Here is a 23,620-nt window from a genome sequence, read left to right as displayed (position 1 = left end):
AAGACTGGAAACAGTCCAATTCGTCCATGTCAATCAGATATCTGAAATAAACCAGTCCCATTTGCCTGTATTTGGCCCATATCCCTCTAAACCCTTCCTATTAATATACCCATCCAGATGCCTCTTAAATGCTGTAATTGTACCAGCCTCTACCACTTCCTCGGAGAGCGCATTCCATACACGCACCACCCTCTGCATGGAAAATTTATCCCTTAGGTCCCTTTTAAATCATTCCTTTCTCATCTTAAACTTATGCCCTCAACTTTTGGACTTCCCCATCCCGTGGAAAAGACCTTGTCTATTTACTCTATCTGTGCCTCTCATGATTTTATAAACCTCTATACGGTCACCCCTCAACCTCCAATGCTCTAGTCCCGGACACTCTCAACAAATTTAAAGCACAGTTGTGCACAAGGTTAAACGCCATCAATCCAGAGCTGTCCTGCATGGTTCACCCCTCTTTCCTGCAGTAGACGTAGATTTGTGTGGTCTCTGTATCTTAGTGGTTGGCCTTGCAAGACATCTTTGATGCTGCCTGACCTGCTGCGCTTTTCCAGCAACACATTTTTAAGCTCTGATCTCCAGCATCTGCAGTCCTCACTTTCTCCTTGCAAGACATCTCATCTTCCACCTCGGAGAAAGGACACAGATCCCTCACAGCAAGCACAGACAAAGCTGCCTCCTGCATCCTTCACCAGCTCAGATACTGACACCTTGGCGGATTTGTTAGCTAGATTAATCTGGAGTACCTGTGGTGAGCACATTAAGCTGCATCTACACAGCTGGCTGAGGAAGGAATGCCCCAGGCTGCTGGAACTCAGGACTGCCAGAGAGCAGCTATTTAATCAGCTCCAGGCAAGAGAGAATTCCACAGTGTCCACAATGAAGGACACAATAGAAAAAAAAAGAGCTGATGCAGGAGCAGAAGGCAGATTTGTTGGAGGTACTGGGCAAATTAACACAAATAACAATTGTTATTTGTACAATGCTGTATCTAGTATGTGAGTGTTTGGTTGCTTCATGCAAGGGTTAGCATCTGCCATAGGAGTCAGGTTCAGAATCCTCAGCACATGCTACATCAATGCTCACTAATCATTGCTCCAACAATCGATTAGGGATAGTCAGCATGGCTTTGTATGTGGGAAATCGTGTCTCACAAACTTGATTGAGTTTTTTTGACCTAAAAGATCAAAGAGGGCAGAGAGGTTGGTGTTGTCGACATTGATTTTAGTAAAGCCTTTGACAAGGTTCTGGTTAGTAAAGCTTGCCAATTGGATACAAAATTGTTTTTATGGTAGGAGAGAGAGGGTGAAGGGTTGATTTTCTGAATGGAGGCCTGTGACCAGCGGTGTTCTGCAAGGATTAATGCCGGGTCCAGTGTTGTTTGTCATTGATATAAATGAATTTCGATGAGAATTTAGGGGGCATAGTCAGTAAGTTTGGGTCAATGGACCGAGGAGAGGCAGATGGAGTTTAATTTATAATAATGCGAAATATTTCATTTTGGTAAGTTGAACAAGGGCAGGACTCCCATTCCTGATGAAGGGCTTATGCCCGAAACGTCAAATTTCCTGTTCCTTGGATGCTGCCTGACCTGCTGCGCTTTTCCAGCAACACATTTTCAGCTCTGATACTCCAGCATCTGCAGACCTCACTTTCTCTTCAAGGGCAGGACTTACACAGTTAATTGTGGGACCCTGAGTAGTGTTATAAAATAGAGAGACCTAGTTTTCAGGTACATAGTTCTTTGAAAATTCCGTCATGGATAGACAGGATGGGTAAGAAGGCGCCTAGCATATTTGCCTTCATTGCTCAGACCATTGAATGTAGGAGTTGGGATATCATGTTGAGGTTGTACAGGATGTTGATTAGGCCACTTTTGGCGGCCTGTGTATGGTTCTGATCACCCATAAACTGGAGAGGGTTCAGAAAAGATTTACAAGGATGCTGTGAATATATAAGCTTGAGTCATAAGGACAGGCCAGATAGGCTCGGACTTTTTCATGAGGTCCTAACCTTATAGAGATTTATAAAATAATGAGGGGCACAGATAAAATGAATAGCAAAAGCTTTCCCTAAGGGTAGGGGAGTTTAAAACTTCTCCTGCATCAGCACATAACTGACTAAATTCATCCCTATGGCTCATTGCAAAAGAAATTGGCCTAACATCCAGATAGATGTGTTTTTAGCACCCTGACTGATGTACCGATATAACCCAGAGTGGTTGCATCTGGCCTGCAGGACTAACTGTTGCCAAACCCCTGGAATGGAATCAGATGAGCCCTTTAACTGATCATGGCATAACCCTCACTAGGCCCTCTTGATTTTCACACTTGGTCATTTCCTTGAAGCACATGCAGCGTGTTTGTCACATAAACTGCTGGCATATGCTGAAATTGACAAAGCATGATGCCATATATCAACATGTTCAGCCTGCCCGTGCCCCCTCCCCACACACACACACACACACACACACACACACACACACACACGACCAAAGAACACTGAACGTTACAGTGCAGTACAGGCCCTTTGGCCCTCAATGTTGCCCCGATCTGTGGAACCAATGTGAAGCCTATCTAACCTACGCTCTTCCATTTTCATCCATATGTTTATCCAATGGCCCTTTGAATGCCCTTAAAGCTGGCGAGTTTACTATTGTTGCAAGCAGGGTGTTCCACAGCCCCTGCTACTTGAGTAAAGAAACTACCTCTGACATCTGTCCTATATCTATCACCCCTCAGCTTAAAGCTATATTCCCTCGTGCTAGCCATCACTATCTGATGAAACAGGCTCTCACTATCCACCCTATCTAATCCTATGATTATCAAATATGTCTTCATTAAGTTACCTCTCAATCCTGTTGTCTCTGTAACAAAAACAGCCTCAAGTCCCTCAGCCTTTCCTCATAAGACCTCCCCTCCATACCAGGCAACATCCTAGTAAATCTCCTCTGAACACTTTCCAAAGCTTCCATATCCTTCCTATAATGCGGTGACCTGAACTGCACACAATACTCCAAGTGTGGCCGCACCAGAGTTTAATACATGACCTCATGGCTCCGAAACTCAATCCCTCTACCAATAAAAGCTAACACACCGTATGCCTTCTTAACAACCCTATCAACCTGGGTGACAACTTTCAGGCATCTATGTACATGGACACCGAGATCTCTCTGCTCACCTGCACTACCAAGAATCTTACCATTAGCCCAGTACTCTGAATTCCTGTTGCTCCTTCCAAAGTGAATCACCTCACACTTTTCTGCATTCAACTCCATTTGCCACCTCTCACCTATTCAGCGCTCCAAACTGTAACAAGCTGCCTACCTCACCCTCTGCACTAAAAAGCAGTGCAAGGCACAGAAACTGGCAGCATTCAAATAAACACAAAGTAAGCAAGTACTAAGAAAGTAGACTCAGAGCAATAAGATATACTTTGTGTAGGATACATGAAATTTGTGTGTTCCTGTAGGAAAAGCACCCTGCAGAGGCACACAACTCATAAATGTTCTCGAGCTGAAATAAAGTTCTAAAGTGGTGTGTTCATTGGTCTGAAAATGCAACAAAATTATGTTGGTGATTTGGCAATGCTCATTGGCATGTACAAACGGTGGGAAATGACAATATCCATAGGGCATGCAAGGACATTGAGGTGAAAACAGAGTTTGATGAAGACGTGAAGAACTAAATAGCAAGCTGCTGCTGCCAAGTAACCAGTCCTACTTTCATGTCAGGAATTAGCACCGTGTAGTTCTTTGTGGAAGTGGAGGTGAATTAGGAGGCCCATAGAAATGAGGCAAGTTTGATTAGATTAGATTAGATTCCCTACAGTGTGGAAACAGGCCCTACGGCCCAACTAGTCCACACCAACCCTCCAAAGAGTAACCCACCCAGACCCATTTCCCTCTGACTAATGCACCTAACACTACGGGCAATTTAGCATGGGCAATTCACCTGACCTGCATATCTTTGGACTGTGGGAGGAAACCAGAGCACCCAGAGGAAATCCACACAGACACAGGGAGAATGTGCAAACTCTACACAGACAGTCACCTGAGGCAGCAATTGAACCTGGGACACTGGTGCATGAGGCAGCAATGCTAACCACTGAGCCACCGTGCCGCCCCCAAATGGCTAATAAGATACAAATACATGGTCATCACTATTGATTCAAAACTCATCATTCAAATCCTAAGGGGAGATTTGGAAATAAATTTCTCAATGTTCAGAATCTGTTGCTTCCACTTTCGCTGTATTTTCCCAACTTTCTTGGTCCCATGCTTAAGAGTGTGGAAAATTTAGCCCTATAATTCTGACTCCAGATCATTAAGCTTTAAACTGCTTTTAAGAGTGAGCGCCTAGGTGTTAAGTGATGACCAGATCAGCCTTTGTTCTGATGCTTTTCACTGTGAAATAACTTATGGTGTTCAGATGTGAGGTACACAACGAGAGTCAACATCTTCAGAAGGCAATTGATAAAATTAAGAGCTTTTAAAAATAACTTTGAAACTCAGGATATCATCAATTATATTTAAAATCTGACTGTGTTGATTGGTAATTTGCCTTCTTTATTGAGAGAATGTTTGCAGTCTACTGGATATAATAACACCTTGACTCCATGACACAGAACACTTGGAAGCTATTTATACAAAATTTGAGCCAGTTAGCCAGACATCTCAGAAGAAGTTGGTTCAAGCTCAGTTCCAGAATACATTTTCAACCCTTTCTAAATTGACTTCTTACTCTATTTTACTGGAGCAAAGTGGCGGTCACATATGGTTATTAAATTTCAAAAGTAATGAATTATGCAATGGTTTGATATCCTAAGGTGCTGTATAAATAATGTTGGATGTAATAATAGGTTTCATTCTGACCTTAGGAATCAGATATCCTCTGAATTCTATATCGTTCGATGCCATGTGTGGAAGATTCATGGGAACAAGGTCAGCATATCGTTGGACCTCGTGAATGACAGCATCTGTGTATGGCATTTTTGATCGATCTTCAATAGACGGACATCGCGAGGATCCAATTACCTCGTCGATTTCTTGATGAATTTTCTCTGATGGGAGGGAAGACAATTTCACAATTATTCTATAACATATTTAGTTTACAAGCATGAACTCAACTTTTGTCATCTAACAGCTTATACGCATATCAGTTTTACATTATCAGTTCAAAAAGAAGTCTTATCTAATTGCTGAGCCAATGGAAAATTTAATGGTTTTAAAGCAGTTTTTCAACCATTGGCCTTCGTTCAATGTTCAGTGGAATAAACGTAGGTTTGTAAAGCCCACAGAAGGAAGGCAAGATTAAGGCGTCGTAAAAACATAGAATCATGAAGAGGCCCTTCGGCCCATCAAGACTGTACCACCAAATAGAGACACTAATTCCACACTAGTCCCACTTTCTAACACTAGGCCCGTACACTTGAATGTTATGACATTGCTAGTCTCATCCATGTACTTTTTAAAGTTTTTGAAATTACTACATCAACCATCCTCCCAGGTAGTGCATTCCAGACTGCCACCACCTTCTGGTTGAAAAACTGTGTCCTTGAATCCTCTCTAAACCTCCAGCCTTAAAATTATGTCCCCTTGTTATTGACTCTTCAACAGACGGGAATGGCTGCTTTCAATTCATCCTGTCCGTCCGTAAATGCTCGCGCAGTTCATGACATTTGCCCCCAATATGGCAGACAGGAGTAAAATGAGATGTTTCTGACTCTTACCACTCCAACTGGGGGCTGGACTGGTTTCAGAGGTGACCCTTCACGGTAACTGACTGTGCTTCTCGACAAGCACTGTCAGCTTTTGAAGATGGTGTGGGTGCAAGGAATGCCAGTAAATTCTGGAAAATCCGCTGTGTGGCAAATTGTCCTTGCTAAGATGGGGCAGAAATTAAATGAAACAAACTCCATAGGGACATGGAAACCAATTAATGAGGATCTTTCCATAAGTTACGGCAAGGAAACTTACAGGCCTCATGGCAAGAAACCCTCCAAGAAAATTGAAGTAACTCAGACTTAGTATAGTACCTTTATTTGCTTACTCTTTGAATTGGAACATAACAAAACATCACCTCTTGAGGTAAGATATTCAGAACTTCCAGTGGTCTGATTCTTCTTTTCAATAGAGTCATAGGGATGTATAGCACGGAAACAGACCCTTCGGTCCAATCTGGCCATGCCGACCAGCTATCCCAACCCAATCTAGTTCCACCTGCCAGCACCCGGCCCAAATCCCTCCAAACCCTTCCTATTCATATACCCATCCAAATGCATCTTAAATATTGCAATTGTACCAACCTCCACCACTTCCTCTGGCAGCTCATTCCATACATGTACCACCCTCTGTGTGAAAAAGTTGCCCCTTAGGTATCTTTTATATCTTTCCCCTCTCACCCTAAACAAATGCCCTCTAGTTCAGGACTCCCCGACCCCAGGGAAAAGACCTTGTCTATTTATCCTATCCATCCCCCTCATAATTTTGTAAACCTCTATAAAGTCACCCCTCAGCCTCCGATGCTCCAGGGAAAACAGCCTCTCCCTATAGCTCAAATCCTCCAACCCTGGCAACATCCTTGTAAATCTTTTCTGAACCCTCTCAAGTTTTACAACATCTTTCCAATAGGAAGGAGACCAAAATTGCACGCAATAGTCCAACAGTGGCCTAACCAATGTCCTGTACAGCAGCAACATAGCCTCCCAACTCTAGTACTCAATACTCTGACCAATAAAGGAAAGCATACCAAACGCCTTCTTCACTATTCTATCTACCTGCGACTCCACTTTCAAGGAGCAATGAACCTGCACTCCAAGGTCTCTTTGTTTAGCAACACTCCCTAGGACCTTACCATTAAGTGTATAAGTCCTGCTAAGATTTGCTTTCCCAAAATGCAGCACCTCACATTTATCTGAATTAAGCTCCATCTGCCACTTCTCAGCCCATTAGCCCATCTGGTCAAGATCCTGTGGTAATCTAAGGAAGCCCTCTTCGCTGTCCACTACACCTCCAATTTTGGTGTCATCTGCAAACTTACTAACTGTACCTCTTATGCTCGCATCCAAATCATTCATGTAAATGACAAAATGTAGAGGACCCAGCACCGATCCTTGTGGCACTCCACTGGTCACAGCCCTCCAGTCTGACAAACAACCCTTCGCTACCACCCTCTGTCTTCTACCTTTGAGCCAGTTCTATATCCGAATGGCTAGTCCTCCCTGTATTCCATGAGATCTAACCTTGCTAATCAGTCTCCCATGGGGAACCTTATTGAACGCCTTACTGAAGTCCATATAGATCACATCTACTGCTCTGCCTTCTTTGTGACTTCTTCAAAAAACTCAGTCAAGTTTGTGAGACATGGTTTCCCTCGCACAAAGCCATGTTGACTATCCCTAATCAGTCCTTGCCTTTCCAAATACAAGTACATCCTGTCCCTCAGGATTTCCTCCAACAACTTGTTCACCACCAAGGTCAGACTCCAATATTTGAAGAGGAGTTTTCATGACTGTCCTGATTCATCATTATAAGGAAACATGTCTTTAGTAGTACAAAGTCCTTATACCTATTGTCTTTCTCAATGTCCCCTATCCTGAGGGTTCCTTAGGTATTCATGTTACTGCCTCTGAGGGAAGGCTATCCCCTTGACTTGATGGGGCCTGCTGACAACAATGCCAAGCTTCCTGACAACCTTTGTGCCTTGTGAACTAAAGGGCAAGACAGCAGCAATGTGGACCTGATATCTCTGGCTGAGGGGACAAAGCACAAAAAGACAGACAAGGCAATGCAGAGCAGGGGTGCTGTGAACATCAAGGTAGGCTTCGAGTGAGTGAACACTAAAAAATTGAGCAAAGAGTCTGGAGATGCATCCTGGTCCAGTCCATAAGCTAGGTATGTGCTCCAGAGCATCCTTACTGCAGCACTTCACTGACAACTGCCACTGCAACTTTGGAGTTCAGATAATTCCTGTTAATGGATCAGAGATGTGCCATGAGAGTTCTTAGAGGCTGGCACATGTTGGATGCCTATGTCATTGACATGGGGTTTATGTGGCCAGTGCCCGTGGAGTGCGCCCTGAGATATCAGTGCCTGATGTCCAAACTGGAGTTCATTTGGTTAGCTGAATCTGTCAGCTGCTCTGCCTTCTTTGTTGAGTTTTCCTGACATCAAGCTTGAATTTGGTAAGATGGCAGTGTGGATATTAATGAGGCAAACTGGGTGTTAACAAGGTTGATGAACTGGGCATTTATTAATAATAAACATCAATTGTGCTCTGGCAAAGATATTATCATGTCTGTTGTGAAAAGCATAAAAGGTGGAGCAGAATGATCTCAACACTGAGATAGTCCGTACTTGTCACTGAAATTTGCCAAACATCTCGCCATAGTCCATGTTACTCAGACTTCTCAGATTCTACCCATTGGGTGACACTGGAGCAAAGGTGAGTCACTGTTGCTGGAGGATGATACTATTTGTCTTCCAGAGGGAGTTAAACAAAAAAAGAAAGTATTAACTGGACACATACACGGAGGTTACTACTCTCATTATATGAAATTGGATTTTAAAATGACTTGGTAAATAGAAATGCTATAGTGGGAGCAATGAAACAAAATCAGTTCTTTTCACAGAAATTTATTTTGGGAAGTGACCTGGCAGGTGCAAGAATATGGAACCACCAGTGGAAGTAGAAGGAACTGAAATGTTATCGGTGGAAAGTCCTGGATTGCTTCTTGACTACATCTCAGGCCCATGGAACTAAAACAGGAAGAAGAGAAGTGATGATACTTACCCTGAATGTGTGGATATTTTGCCAGGATCTGGATAGCCCATCGCAGCGTTGTACTAGTTGTTTCAGTTCCAGCCAGAAATAAATTCATTGTCGTCATCAACAAGTTCTTGTAATTGAATTCTGAATCAAGGTTGTGTTTCTCCTGAAACAAAATAAAATCTACTTATAAAAACATTAAAGCTCCTTGTGTGGTATGTAGTCATTTATTTGTAACACTAGTTCCCAAATAGTTTTATTTAGACAGAGGTAGCCTCCATGTACTGGTGTTTCATTCATCCATTCTCAAGAAATCATTAATTTTCATGAAAGATATGAGTGTTGAAGAATACAGTTATGAAAAGAAAACTACTACAAGTACCTCATCCATCTTGATGAGGAAGCTGTCGATATAATCCCTGGAGAAATGCCTCTGCAAACTTTCTTTGTGACTTTGAATACTTTTATCCAAAAATGCACTCAAACTCTTTACATTTTGGAAGATCCTTTTGTGAGGTCCTGGCAGAAATTCCATAATCCCTGGTAAGTTATTGTACAACTGCAAAATAAACAATATTTTAATTATCAAAATAGTCCTTCTGGAGAACTTGTGTTAGTAGTTAGTGTGGATCAGATACCTTAAATGGGACATTGGATGAAAAACACAGTCACCTGATCTAATATTGAACAAGCCACAAAAAGGGATATAGAGAGAACCATCTCTTCCCAGCCAGGAGGAGTTAGGAAGAAATGATTTAAGGTTTCCATTGGAGAAAAGGGTGTATTGCAGGATTTTACAATCATGAAAAGAATAGTTAGGATAGTGATTAACTTAGAAATAGAGGATATCAGTATAAAATTCACATGGCTTGAGGGACAAAACCCTGCCACTAACTCAAATTCAACTCTCTTACTCCTCTGAAGAGGATGGTGGACATGAAGGCTAGGCACCCATTGAAGATAGTTGATTTGAAGGTTCATTTAGAAAGCAGTAGCATCGTCCTGCTGGGAGGCCGAATTGGAAATAGTAAAAACATTGAGTATCAATGATGGATTATTTTTTTATGGAGACAGGGATAGAGAAGCATCATGTGATATGAGAGGGAATTTCTTTTAGAATATTCGATAGGGACTGAAATTATGCTGTTTAAACTCAGGGTCGAGTCTAATACCTGCATGAACTTGCTGAGTGGGGTGCATATAGGCTGCAATTGGGACAGCCAACTTTAAGAAACATTTGCAGGAAACTACAGCCGGTAGCCAAGGCAGTCTCAGCAACAATAAAAACAGAAAATGCCCTCCAGCCTTTACCCCTCACTCCCCCTCAATCTCAGGCCTCGTTCCATCCCCCACAACCTCTTATATCCCCTATATCTTCCCAAATAACTCCATGACCGAATGCCAGACTATGCCCCTCCTCCCCTTCAAAGTAAATAATTTCTAGGTCAATGCATCTCAAAAGAGAATTCTTGAGGGAACTAAGTAATAAATCTGAATTCATAACATAAACCATCCCGAGTTAATGGTTTTGTTTTGTTAATGATTTTACAGTATATGCAATAAAGTTCTGTTCCTTACCAAAGTAAATGAAATCTTGTGGTTTAGTTCTATTCTTTAAAACAAGATATGCTTTCTTTCATTGATCAGAGTATTGAGTACAGGAGTTCAGAGGTCATGTTGCGGATGTACAGGACATTAGTTAGGCCACAGTTGGAATATTGTGTGCAATTCCTGTCTCCTTCCTATCGGAAAGATGCTGTGAAACTTGAAAGGGTTCAGAAAAGATTTACAAGGATGTTGCCAGGGTTGGAGGATTTGAACTATAAGGAGAGGCTGAACAGGCTGGGGCTGTTTTCCCTGGAGCGTCGGAGGCTGAGGGGTGACCTCAAAATTATGAGAGGCATGGATAGGGTAAATAGGCAACGTATTTTCCCTGGGATGTGGGAGACCAGAACTAGAGGGCATAGGATCAGGGTGAGAGCAGAAAGATATAAAAGAGACCTAAGGGGCAACTTTTTCACACAGAGGGTGGTACGTGTATGGAATGAGCTGCCAGGGGAAGTGGTGGAGGCTGGTACAATTGCAACATTTAAGAGGCATTTGGATGGGTATATGAATAGGAAGGGTTTAGAGGGATATGGGCCAGGTGCTGGCAGGTGGGACTAGATTGGGTTGGGATATCTGGTCGGCATGGACAGGTTGGACCAAAGGGTCTGTTTCCATGCTGTACATCTCTATGATTCTATGACTTTAAGAGATTTGGATTTATTTTTAAATGTTCATAGTCCCTAACTGGATTGTAACACTTCCAATATCCCAAATAGTTCTTATTTTTAAGTGAAGGAATTAGTCCTGACACTGGTTTTAAGTTTACTTCTCACTAATTGTCTTCTAAGGCTTGTCTGCCTTAAGTTGAAATAATAGTCTGAGCTCCCACAAGACGGTAACTACCTAATATTTCAGATCCTAGCCTAATCATAATTTCGTCATGGTGTTACCGCCATTAGTCTTGGGTTCATTCCCTTCTAGCCCCACCCTCAATCTTGACCATGCTTGTGCCAGTTTTGTCATGTGGTACCCAGCACTAAGGCAGACCTGACCAAGCAATTTACATCTATCAACCAGGAATTCATCACTTCGTTTCCAAATTTGCAACTGATCTAATCTTTTTTTTTAAAACCTTGAGTTTCATCCTCTTCCTCACTGAGCATCATTTAAAAATCTTGACCAGTTTAGAGTCAGGAATGAAGTAACTAGAGGATACTATTTAGCCCCATAGCCTATTCCATTTGTTCTATGACCAGATTGCAAATAACTGCTCCAAAAACCTCAATAGCTTTGTTTAGTAGAGATCTATCAACTACAGATTTAAACTATCAATTGACTCTGCATCAACTTCATTTAGGAGGAAAGCATTCCAAATATCTCCCATACTTTGCGTGTAGAAACATTTCTTAATTCCAACCTGAAAGGTCTGGCTCTAATGTTTTGGCTATGTCCTGTAATCCTAGATTCTGCAGTCAGTGGAACTTGGTTTCTTACCATCTACTCTGTCAACCTTTTAACATCTGGAAATAATCCTTAACCTTTTAATTTCCAGTGAACACAACTCTAATATATCCTCAAGATTTAACCTTTGGAGCCAGTTATCATTTTAGTAAATTCACACTGGACTCTATCCAAAGCCAATATATATTACTTAAGGAATGATTAATAGAACTGCTCACCAAGTGAAGTCTAATCAAGGCTGTGCATAACTAAGTGTCACTTTCTACTTCCTTGTGTCCTTGTTTTCTCTAAGGGCCAGCACTCGACTTTTGATAATGTTTATGTTTATTGTGAACATTTTTAATGACTTATGTACAGAGTTTCAGAAACACTATGACCTAAAAGAAAAAAAATAGTAGTACCTGCACCCAGGGGCCACTTAAAATTCGGCCATTGTCTGCAATCATTTCCAATAATGAGAGAAATTCCTTATCTCCATATTCAAAGCGATCTCCAAAGACAATGGAACAGATGATATTCGATGCTGCACATCTCATCAGAAAATCTGGATTAAATGGGCTCTCTGATACCATGAGAAAAGTCAGTTAGAAAGGCATAAAGTGTTGCACCGGCAATCCAATGCAGACAAATATTTTATTGACATTTAAAACTCAGGGGTAGAATTTTCTTCTTCCTGGTGTGGTGAGAATCATGGCAAGAAAGGTGGGAAAACACAAAAAGAATGAAAAAAATTCATTAAAGAAAATAATCATGATTTTCCCCTCATACTTTAAATGGTGACTTTGAAATCTCGGGTGCTACGATCTCATTTCTATGCATTTGGATGTCATTAAAATCCAACTCACCCCATGGTATGTCACTTCCAATTCTCCTCTCTTCTGCTGAGGAATTAGACTGAGTAAATTCCCATCATGTAAATCAGGGCAGGTACCTGACAGCTGCAGCTGACTGATGCTTGTCCAGGTCATCATGCATCTGCTTCTTCTGAACAATGTCCTCTCATAGTCCGTGGCCACCATCTACCTGAACCCTTCATCCACACAGGTCTGCATTGGCACACCACCTACTTCACCACATCACGCCTGCTTGTGAATCAACTCAGATACCATTTCAGCTGTTCACTGCTTTACTTTGGAGATCAAGGACACCTATGATTTGAATTGTTTCTGCCAGATCCCTTTGCATGTGGGAACTGTCTGCATTAACATGGGATACTATTGCATTCACGTTGACACAAACATCTTCTCGTTTTTAGCATGCCTCCTGAGTAATTACCACTTTAGTGCTTACTTGAAGGCTGCCAGTCTCTGTCCGCTTCAAACTACTTTCTTACTGCACATTGATGTCATTCCTGACTTACAGGCTTTCAAGGCCTGTGTGGGGTCATATTGCTTTCTTAGCACACAAGGTCTTAAATGTTGGTTTACAGTTTGCCAGCCTGTCTGGCTTGCGCTGCTTTTTAATGCACGGGGAGCTTGTGAAGGAGGGAGGACTGAACAGTCAGTCAGTCAGGGGCTGGACACGTCACTGTGTAGCACAGTGCCTATGTCAATATCAGACTTCCACCAGGGCCAGCGGTTTATGGAGCTAGCACACTGCATATACTTGAAGCAATGACACGATGTGAAGGTCATGAGGGAGCAAACTATAGTGAGGTGAAGAGGGACTACAGTAACAACAGAGTTATGGTTCATACAAAAATACCACAGGGAGTTGTCCATAGTCAGTTAGACACTTAATTCTTTTTGAATCCTGTTATTTATCTCCTTGCAAACAGAATTGGGCCATAGTTAATCCTGTAGGTCAAATGCAAGCAGTTGGTGATTAGAGATAAGTCAGGCAGAGTGCTGTGGTCCGGCGATGGGCTGTGGTCATTCGGCACTCTCCTATCAAATCAATCAGGGAAGTAGACTGTAGTCAGTCATTTTGTCAATAATGGTTAGTGGATTTATCGGTGTAATCCATTGGATCTTGGGAAAAGCAAGCAACTGAAGTCTAGTTATGAGCATCATTGTTCCTTGTCTCTTGAGGGTATGGTCACTGTGGTAAGGAGCAATAGTAGATAGTTCCGGAACATTGCCTGTTTCACTGTCTTGGTCACCAGTGCAACATAGCACCACAAAGTCTACGTCATTCAGCTATGGTAGCAAAATTGATGAAAAAATATAGAAAATGCAATTGCAATTCACTGATTTACCAATAAATTACTGTTCTACTAACAAAATAGCTTTCCTGTTGATACTCAGTATGGTCATTCTTTTAACTTTTCCATACCTGAAGAGCAAATAGCATTTGCTCTGATAAATAATTATATCATGTCTGAAGTTGTAGATCATCAGCCAGATTTCACTTGGCCTCAAAAATTGGGAATTTCTCAATAATCCAGAACTGTTCATGGGCAGTGTGCCTTAAATCTTCATCAATGGGGCCTTTGTAACAAGCAAAATTTCTGACGATAGATGCGAACCAGTTCCCACACCATTGAATCATGCCCACTATCCAACGTGATGTCCCGATGTCACAACAGTTGGGAAAGTACACAGGTACTCTAGCCCCACTATTCCCATGATCTTCACAAAAGTTAATCAAATTACTCAAAGTTCCTGATTTTTCTGTCTGATGAACCCAGGTTAACAGAAAACACTGGCCAGTTTTCTGTACTTACTACTATTTCTGTTTATTTTGAACTGGAGGCAAACAAAATATGAATCATCAACTTATAATTCTATCTTCTTAGAGCCCTATATGCAGACAGATAGATAAACCAAAAATTAGGTCTGATGGGTGGAGAAAACATATTAGGGGAACACCGTTCAAAAGCATCACCCACAGGATTCAATGAGGTGTCATTTTGCTTCTTTAGAGTGCTTCTGATCTATACTCTTCTTTGCAAATATATTCAGTTCTTTACTGCCGATAGAGGCTGTCGACAGATTAATTATTCAGTTTCTCAGTCACTGGTTAGAGCCACCAGCTTTTAGGCAAATGGTGAGTGAGAATAGCTAGTTATCTTCTAATTCTTTGTTACATTTCTGCAGGAAGAGAGAGAGAGATACCACCTTGTAAGAGTCTGGAGTCTTTATGCCCCTGTTCTGTTCACACAGAGATTGTCCACCAGCCCAGCAGCCAATCAAAGCATTTTTGTCATGTTGAACATTCCTGACTCACACAAATTTGTCCTGATTGAAAACAATCAACAAACTGTCTCTGTACAAAGCTGCCTTAAATATATGTCCTCAGTGCCAACGAGTCCTGCAATCCTCCCCCACAATTTGAACAAAACAACAATTCAATACAACTCACAATGAGTTCCACTAACTTGTTCTAAAACTGCAACATCTCCTTCCCCAATTTCCTCGTTGTAGAGCAGTATTATTTTTCCATTTTGGTTCACAATCCAAAAACAAACAAAAAAAATTAAATGGGTTCTTTAAACTGATGACCTCTATAGTTTGCTGCGCTGGTGATGACTGTCTTCGAAGGTGACTGGAATTGTACATCAACTCTGCTTTGTTAAATTAACATTTGCTGAAAATGTGTTGCTGGTTAAAGCGCAGCAGGTCAGGCAGCATCCAAGGAACAGGAAATTCGACGTTTCGGGCACAAGCCCTTCATCAGGAACGTGCCCAAAACGTCGAATTTCCTGTTCCTTGGATGCTGCCTGACCTGCTGCGTTTTAACCAGCAACACATTTTCAGCTCTGATCTCCAGCATCTGCAGACCTCACTTTTTACTCGTAAATTGACATTTGTTGTGTCTCAAGCCACCTCTTCGATTACTGGAGATTGTATTTTAAATTAATTTTTAAACTGAAGTCATCATGTCATACCTGACCTTACAAATCTGTTATCCATTCCCACTCATGTCTGTCAGTCACCCTCATGTATCCATAATTTGGAGCTTGGAAAAACATAAATCTATTTCTATTTATTGAAAATAATGCATTAGTAATTCAGTCAAACCTTTTTTATTTCTGAAAGCTTTCACTAGAAACTGTGCTTCATCTTGGATTCGCTCTTCAATGCTTTTTTTCCCCATTCCAAAATTCCTCAAGGTGCTAAGAGAGAATCTCCTGAGCTGTTTCCATCTCTCCCCACTACTGGCGATAACTCCTGCAAAAGAGACATTAATGAGTGAAAGTTAGCCATGCTGAATTTCAATTGTGTGTGGACCAAATGTGCTTAATATTTGGAATCTCTTTTCTCCCCTTTCCCACAGCTGCCAACCATACATCATTCATGTGGCCATTTCTTCCAGGTGGGACAACAGAAGTCTGTAAACTCTAGAAATAATAAATAAAAACATATAGAAATACTCAGCACGTCTTGCAGTGACAATGGAGAGAGAAACTTAAAAAGTTAGAAACGTAATAGGATTTGTGTAAGAGGCAGAATGGTGGCCCAGAGGTTAGCACTACTGCCTCACAGTGCCAAACACATGGATTGGATTCCAGCCTCAGGTGACTGTCTGTGTGGAGTCCTGATGAAGGGCTCTGGCCCGAAACGTCGAATTTCCTGTTCCTTGGATGCTGCCTAACCTGCTGTGCTTTAACCAGCAACACATTTTCAGCTCTGATCTCCAGCATCTGCAGACCTCACTATTTACTGTGTGGAGTTTGCACATTCTCCATGTGTCTGCGTGGGTTTCCTCCAGATGCTCCGGTTTCCTCCCACATTCCAAAGATGTGCCACTTAGGGGAGAAATGCAGGGTTACAGGGATAGACAGGGAGGTCGAGGTAGGATGCTCTTTGGAGGGGCAGTATGGACTTGATAGACCAAATGGCTTGCTTCCAGACTGTTGGAATTCTATGATCTTCTAGGAAGTTGAAAATCATAGGTAGGAAAACAAAAAGGGAAGTCTGTGATGGGCTGGAAGGAAAGCAAGATTAAATGCCAAAAGAATTTATGGTATAAAGACAAACAAAATATCTATCTCAAGGTCTAAGGTCCGGATCCTAAATTGCTGCTTTCAAAATGCAAAGGGACATCAGAGAGAAAAACAAGAGAGGAAATAACAGCCAAGAAAAAATAAAATGTTGGCAGAGAATGTTGTTAGACTCAATATTGAACCTTGAGGCTGTGCAGAGTGTCCACTTAAGTAGATTAAATGTTTTTACTCAAACCTACGCACATTTGTTGATGGCCCACTCATGACTTCATCTTGACCTAGTCTGATACTTAGTTCTGAGGGAATCCTGCATTGTCAAAGTGTTGTCCTGCAGAAGAGGTATTGAATCAAGGTGCTATCTCCTATTTTGGATTCAAAAAGAATTCTGGGTTTGTCCTCAACTGAATCACCAGAAACAAAGTAAATTCCTTCATGGCAAAGGACAAAACTGAAAGCATTGTGACAGAATGGCACTAAACTTGGAGATGACAACTTGATTCAATTGATAATATACTTCTCGCCATTGGCCTAGATGTGTCTGCAGGACAGAACAGATAGAGACATTTGGATCTCAGGCCACTGCAAGAGTTGTTTGTCCATCAGTAAGCCTTTGTGTGCCCCTTTATGTTGATACCTCTCTAATTTCTATTTGCTAGAAGTGGCATTTTCACTGTACAGTCCCTGGTTATTGTGGTTTTTAACAGCAACAGTTGGCTTGCATGTATATAACTTCTATATAGGAAAGGTTCCAAGACACCTCTGAATCATAATCTAGACAAAAATTGGCACTAAGCTAAACAAGCTGATGTTAGAATGGATAACCTGGTCAAAGATAGATTATTTTGAGTATAAGAAGCAGACGCACAGTAGTTAGCATTGCTGCCTCACAGCACCAGTGACTTGGATTTGATTCCACCCTAGGGCGACTGTCTGTATGACATTTACACATTCCCCACGTGTCTGCATGGGTTTCCTCCCAGAGTCCAAAGATGTGCAGGTTAGATAGATTGGCAATGCCTAAATTGCCCATAATGTGCAGGCAAGGTGAATTAGCCATTAGAAATGCTGGATTGCAGGGGTGCCGTGGTCGGGATGTGATGCTCTTCGAAGGGTCGGTGTGGACTTGATGGGCTGAATGGCCTACTTCCACACTGCAGGGATTCTATAATTCTAAGTCAGAAGACTGTGGATTTAATCTCTCTCCAGAATTTCAATGTATAACCTAGAATAACATTTCAGTCCAATGCAGAGAGAATTCTGTCTTTAGGCAGAGTTGTGGAGTTAGGGTGTTAAACCCAGGTCAATCTGAATGTGAAAATCCTACTGAATTATTTGAAATGCAGGGGTATCCTAGCCTATCCTTCAACAATCTCTAAAATCAGATTACCTGATCATTTATGCCAATGCTCATTGGTTGCCATGTATGCTTTAATAGCAGTGAATATATTCATTGGTTAGGATTTTTTGGGAAGAAAAAATGGAAAAATAAATTTTGTAAAAGCCAATGTTACATTTCTATGATAGGTTGGAAGCAGATAGTTGTGTTGTTTTATTTCAACAAGGTAGCAGAGAATTATCACTATCGCTGAATGAATGAGGCAGAACTTAAAGTAAATAATTTCTAAAAGAAAAACTATATAAATATACATAGGGAAAGGTCATGGAAGTGAGATAAATCCAACTGACAATCTAGCAGTGGCCACAGCTCAATGGCCCAATGGCCTCATCATCTGTTGTACATTCCGTAACTCCAAATGCTCAAATCTTATGAGACCGAAAGCGTGGCTGTTTGAGAGAAAAAAAAGTTCTCACCGTAACCTTCTGATGCTTTATGGAGTATTGGGAGAGGGTACCTACTGGCAAAGTCATGCCCTCGCTCAATCAGTGCTTCTTTAATAGTGTCAAAACCACATAGCACCACTGCAGGGTAGGTACCAAACCAGACAGTGTACACAGGGCCATATTGCTCACTCAACTGTCAAGACATAATAAACAAGCAATGATTGTTAAAGAGAGATGCAGCATCATGAACAATATCAAAATATCCATTGACACCATTGAATCAAATAATTATTTGAAGGCAAAAGCAAAGTTGCCATAATCCCAGAAGACACTAGCACTGCTCTCTCATTTTAGAGAGAGAGAGAGATAGTTGACTGGTTGCGGTTTAAGCTGAGGGTCACCACACCTGAGGAGAGGGTAAGGTTGAGAAAGTGGGACCTTGCTTTCAAGAAGTTAGCCCAGACCCTAACTTTGCTCGCTGTTTTCAGCAGGTGTACAGTGGATATTCCAGGTGAGAATCAGCTGGTCAAACCACTTAGCTTTAAACAAAACAGAATTTATTTACAAGTTTACTGAATGAAACACAGACAACAGGAAACAGAATACCAAATAACCTAAGCGCTCCGAAAACCCAACAGATCATCCCAATTTAATGAGGCTGTTCCAAATACTTGCAACAATCCCCATAAACACAATTTGGCACAAAAGGTAAGATCAAAAACAGGTTTTTAAGGGATAGAAACCAGAGATAGAGTACCAGTCAGGATCTGCTTCTTTGGGGTGCAGCAGCTTATTTTCACACTGCTACTAAAAAAAAACAAAGCTGAGCTGGAAGAACTGGCCACACTCCTTTCATTGTGCAAGTGTCTTTAAAACTTGAAAGCCTCTGCCCGAGGCAGTATCTGTTAGCTATTATCAAATTGGCTCTAAAACCCTACATCCCAGACTTTCGGAGTCCATGTCAATTAGGACTTCTCTTAAAAAACCAAGGACTGCATAACCCTGTGAAAGGAGCAGCTTCGTCACATTAGTCAGTGGATGGAGTATAACTCAGGAAAGTTTATTACTCAGTAAATTGTCTATTTAAATAGCACACTGCAGCAAGCAGTCTGCAAAGTCTATGTGAAAAGAATCTCAACAAACTAGAAGAAATGGAACTTTTAACAGAAACTACAGCATTGAGTAGGTAGCTTGAGTAAGGAAGTGACCCACCCAGTGCACTCGCCTCCGAAATGGTGCCGGAATATGCAATTCCCACTCATTTTTTAGGGGAAGAGAGCTGGGCCTATCCAGGACACAACTCTGTCGGATTTGCCAAGTGGTGAGGCTGGTTAAAAGGCCCACCTTAGTTCTCTGGCACTTTAAGTATCATGCTGCCATGTGCTCACCCCTCACACCCTACTACACATCACACCCACTCCTCATGCCCCAACTATTCTGGCCCCCATTTCAACTTCAACAGCCTCCTTGTGCTTCCTTAGCAATCCATGTCACAGTACTCACTGAGATTTATAGTTGCTGTGCCAAATTAGTGTCAGTTCATGACTCCTACCTATCCACATGACTCAGTAAAGTCTACTTACTCAGTAAATACCTATTAAACAACACACTAAAGCAAACAATCTGCTATGTCTATATAGACAATTTAGTGTCAACTCATTCCCTCCACTCCTTCCTCCATCCCTTATGGCCCTTATGTCAATATATCCTTTGCCCTTGCGTAGTCCAGCATCAACCACAGACACTGCTGGGATTAAAAACAAGTATTTTGCATCAATATTTCTGTGGGAAAGGTCATGGAAGATATAGACTGTAGGGAAATAGATGGTGACATCTTGAAAAATGTCCATATTACAGAGGAGGAAGTGCTGGATGTCTTGAAATGCATGAAGATGCATAAATCCCCAGGACCTGATCAGGTGTACATAGAACATAGAACATAGAAGGATACAGCGCAGTACAGGCCCTTAGGCCCTCGATGTTGCGCCGACCGAATCCTACCTAACCTATACTAGCCCAATAACTTCCAAATGCCTATCCAATGCCCGCTTAAATGTACCCTAAAACTCTGTGGGTAGCTAGGGAAATGATTGCTGGGCTTCTTGCTGAGATATTTGTTTCATCTATAGTCACAGGTGAGGTGCCGGAAGACTGGAGGTTGGCCAATGTGATGTCACTGTTTAAGAATGGCGGTAAGGAAAAGCCAGGGAACAATAGACCAGTGAGCCTGACCTCGGTGGTGGTCAAGTTGTTGGAGGAATCCTGAGAGATAGGATGTACATGTATTTGGAAAGGCAAGGACTGATTAGGGATAGTCAACACGGCTTTGTGCGTGGGAAATCATGTCTCACAAACTTGATTGAGTTTTTTGAAGAAGTAACAAAGAGGATTGATGAGGGCAGAGCAGTAGATGTGATCTATATGGACTTCAGTAAGGTGTTCGACAAGGTTCCCCATGGGAGACTGATTAGCAAGGTTAGATCTCATGGAATACAGGGAGAACTAGCCATTTGGATACAGAACTGGCTCAAATGTAGAAGACAGAGGGTGGTGGTGGAGTGTTGTTTTTCAGACTGGAGGCCTGTGATCAGTGGAGTGCCACAAGAATCACTGCTGGGTCCTCCACTTTTTGTTATTTACATAAATGATTTGGATGCGAGCATAAGAGGTACAGTTAGTAAGTTTGCAGATGACACCAAAATTGGAGGTGTAGTGGACCTCAGATTACAACAGGATCTGGACCAGATGGGCCAATGGGCTGAGACGTGGCAGATGGAGTTTAATTCAGATAAATGCGAGGTGCAGCATTTTGGGAAAGCAAATCTTAGCAGGACTTATACACATAATGGTAAGGTCCTAGGCAGTGTTGCTGAACAAAGAGACCTTGGAGTGCAGGTTCATAGCTCCTTGAAAGTGGAGTCGCAGGTAGGTAGGATAGTGAAGAAGGCGTTTGGTATGCTTTCCTTTATTGATCAGAGTACTGAGTAGAGGAGTTGGGAGGTTATGTTGCGGACATTGTACAGGACATTGGTTAGGCCACTGTTGGAATATTGTGTGCAATTCTGGTCTCCTTCCTATTGGAAAGATGTTGTGAAACTTGAAAGGGTTCAGAAAAGATTTACAAGGATGTTGCCATGGTTGGAGGATTGGAGCTACAGGGAGAGGCTGAACAGGCTGGGGCTGTTTTCCCTGGAGCGTCAGAGGCTGAGGGGTGACCTTATAGAGGTTTACAAAATTATGAGGGGCATGGATAGGATAAATAGGCAAAGTCTTTTCCCTGGGGTTGGGGAGTCCAGAACTAGAGGGCATAGGTTTAGGGTGAGGGGAAAGATATAAGAGAGACCTAAGGGGCAACCTTTTCACATAGAGGGTGGTACGTGTATAGAATGAGCTGCCAGAGGAAGTGGTGGAGGCTGGTACAATCGCAACATTGAAGAGACATTTGGATGGGTATATGAATAGGAAGGGTTTGGAGGGACATGGGCCAGGTGCTGGCAGGTGGGATTAGATTGGGTTGGGATTTCTGGTCGGCATGGACGGGTTGGACCGAAGGGTCTGTTTCTGTGCTGTACATCTCTATGACTCTTAATAAAATAAATTCTAAATAATTATTACAGACTTCACTAAATAAGGGAAGACCCACTCATGAAAAACTCATCCAAAACCTCAAAACATCTCTATGACTCTAAGCATTTAATCCCTTATAAAGGCAAATATTAGTATTCATAATCTCAAATCAAAAACATTTAATGCTTCAATAATCTCAATAAGGTGTTAATCGAACTGAATTTACTGATAATAGGTTCTGGAAAGCAGGCATACTTGCTATAAAGGTGATGCACAGGAGTGTCACCAAACATCTTTGAAAATTGTTGGAACAATTTGTTTTTAGTGACACTAACAGGCAAGCAGTTTCTAACATTTTATAGACAGCACAGTTAAATTGACAACTTAATGGTGCTACATACATTAACTGCCCTTATGAGTATTTATATCTATACCACAAAGTCATGGATTAAAAGCAGCTCCTGGGGCAAAGTGCAGGTAAAATTCATGCACCAATTCAAATAACTCAGCTAATTTATAATTGTTGCTTATGCACTCCCTTCCCTCTTTCCCTTAGCAGCAAATAAGGAGCTGCTGGAAATTGTAGTGGAGTTTCTGAAGGTGGGACCTGTCTACCACTTTTAAAGTTTGTCCCATCTGCACAAAAATCCCGGCCAATATGTTTTGACATTAAGTTGCCAATTACAGGATTGAGTTTCACTGTGTCTCACCTTAAAAGATCATCAACATTTACTAAACCGGTCTAACAGTTTAGAATGACCCCTGGATGAATCCCCAGAACAGCTGGACCCTGTAAATTGACACCATAGTCAAAGGAAAAGGACTGAAAATGTTAGGTGGAATCAAAAAGTCATTTTCATTATTTATTCAGTTAAAAGAATAGAAGTTCTCCTTACCTTGACGAGAGATTTGTGAGGTGCTTTTACATTCACATGGAACAAGTTACCAAGAAGTGGGAGGGCAGGAGGTCCTGGGGGTAACCTGCCTTTCTGCACCTGTTGTCTTTTAAGGAGCCACACAACAAATAAAATAATTAAAAAAGCAAAAAGTAAAGTTTTTACTGGGTCACTTAAATCCATGGTGTCGGCTTAAGAAAGACAAAAAAATTTCCAGGAGGAGCAATAAAGGTTGTGGCCTGGTTCCAATTCTTGGAGCACTGTTTGCAAGTCTGGGTGCAAAATAGAAAATAACTTTCACTTGATTAAAGCCGAGTTGTAAACAACAGAGCAACACTTCAATAATAATAAAAACCTGGGTAAACAGCAAATCTCTCTCCACCTAGCTTAATTGAGGGGAATTAACGACTTGAAAAAGACTTGCATTTATAGCTCCTGCGACAAACCCGAATTGTTTTACAGCCAAGAGTGTTGTGGTTTGACTTTGTAATGTAGGTCTTAGTTTATGCCCTTGATTAAGTAATAAAAGAACTGGTGTCTCTGTTGAGAAATTTGTGCTATAGGTTGTCAGAGGTTATTGCTCTACTCACTGCTGATAATCTGAAGTTAAACCAATAGCTGAGTCATCCCGTGTTCACATATTCAGCTGTTTTGATTCAACCAAAGCCAGTGTCTTCTGCACGATGTCAAAAAGGGTGACACTGGAA

At 41.7% G+C, this 23,620-nt stretch overlaps 1 protein-coding gene across 2 annotated transcripts in view; it reads right to left on the bottom strand.

The window, feature by feature from the left end:
• The window catches only part of LOC132836751 (cytochrome P450 2G1-like), a 29,456-nt gene extending 6,360 nt beyond the window's left edge, over nt 1–23,096 (bottom strand). The window contains exons 1-7 of one of the 2 annotated variants that reach the window (XM_060856184.1): nt 22,914–23,096; nt 18,481–18,643; nt 15,743–15,892; nt 12,182–12,342; nt 9,154–9,330; nt 8,796–8,937; nt 4,877–5,064 (exon numbers count right to left, since the gene is read on the bottom strand). In XM_060856184.1, coding sequence (XP_060712167.1) covers nt 4,877–5,064; nt 8,796–8,937; nt 9,154–9,330; nt 12,182–12,342; nt 15,743–15,892; nt 18,481–18,643; nt 22,914–23,096 — 1,164 coding nt within the window. The remainder of the gene's footprint in view (nt 1–4,876; nt 5,065–8,795; nt 8,938–9,153; nt 9,331–12,181; nt 12,343–15,742; nt 15,893–18,480; nt 18,644–22,913) is intronic. The other variant, XM_060856185.1, reaches the window with a different exon arrangement.
• Nucleotides 23,097–23,620: the final 524 nt, after the last annotated feature.

This window comes from Hemiscyllium ocellatum, chromosome 47 (assembly GCF_020745735.1).
Source record: "Hemiscyllium ocellatum isolate sHemOce1 chromosome 47, sHemOce1.pat.X.cur, whole genome shotgun sequence".
NCBI classification, from domain to species: Eukaryota; Metazoa; Chordata; class Chondrichthyes; order Orectolobiformes; family Hemiscylliidae; genus Hemiscyllium; species Hemiscyllium ocellatum.
The sequence above is the reverse complement of the archived record's forward strand: the minus strand, read 5'-3'. Positions and strand labels throughout refer to the sequence as shown.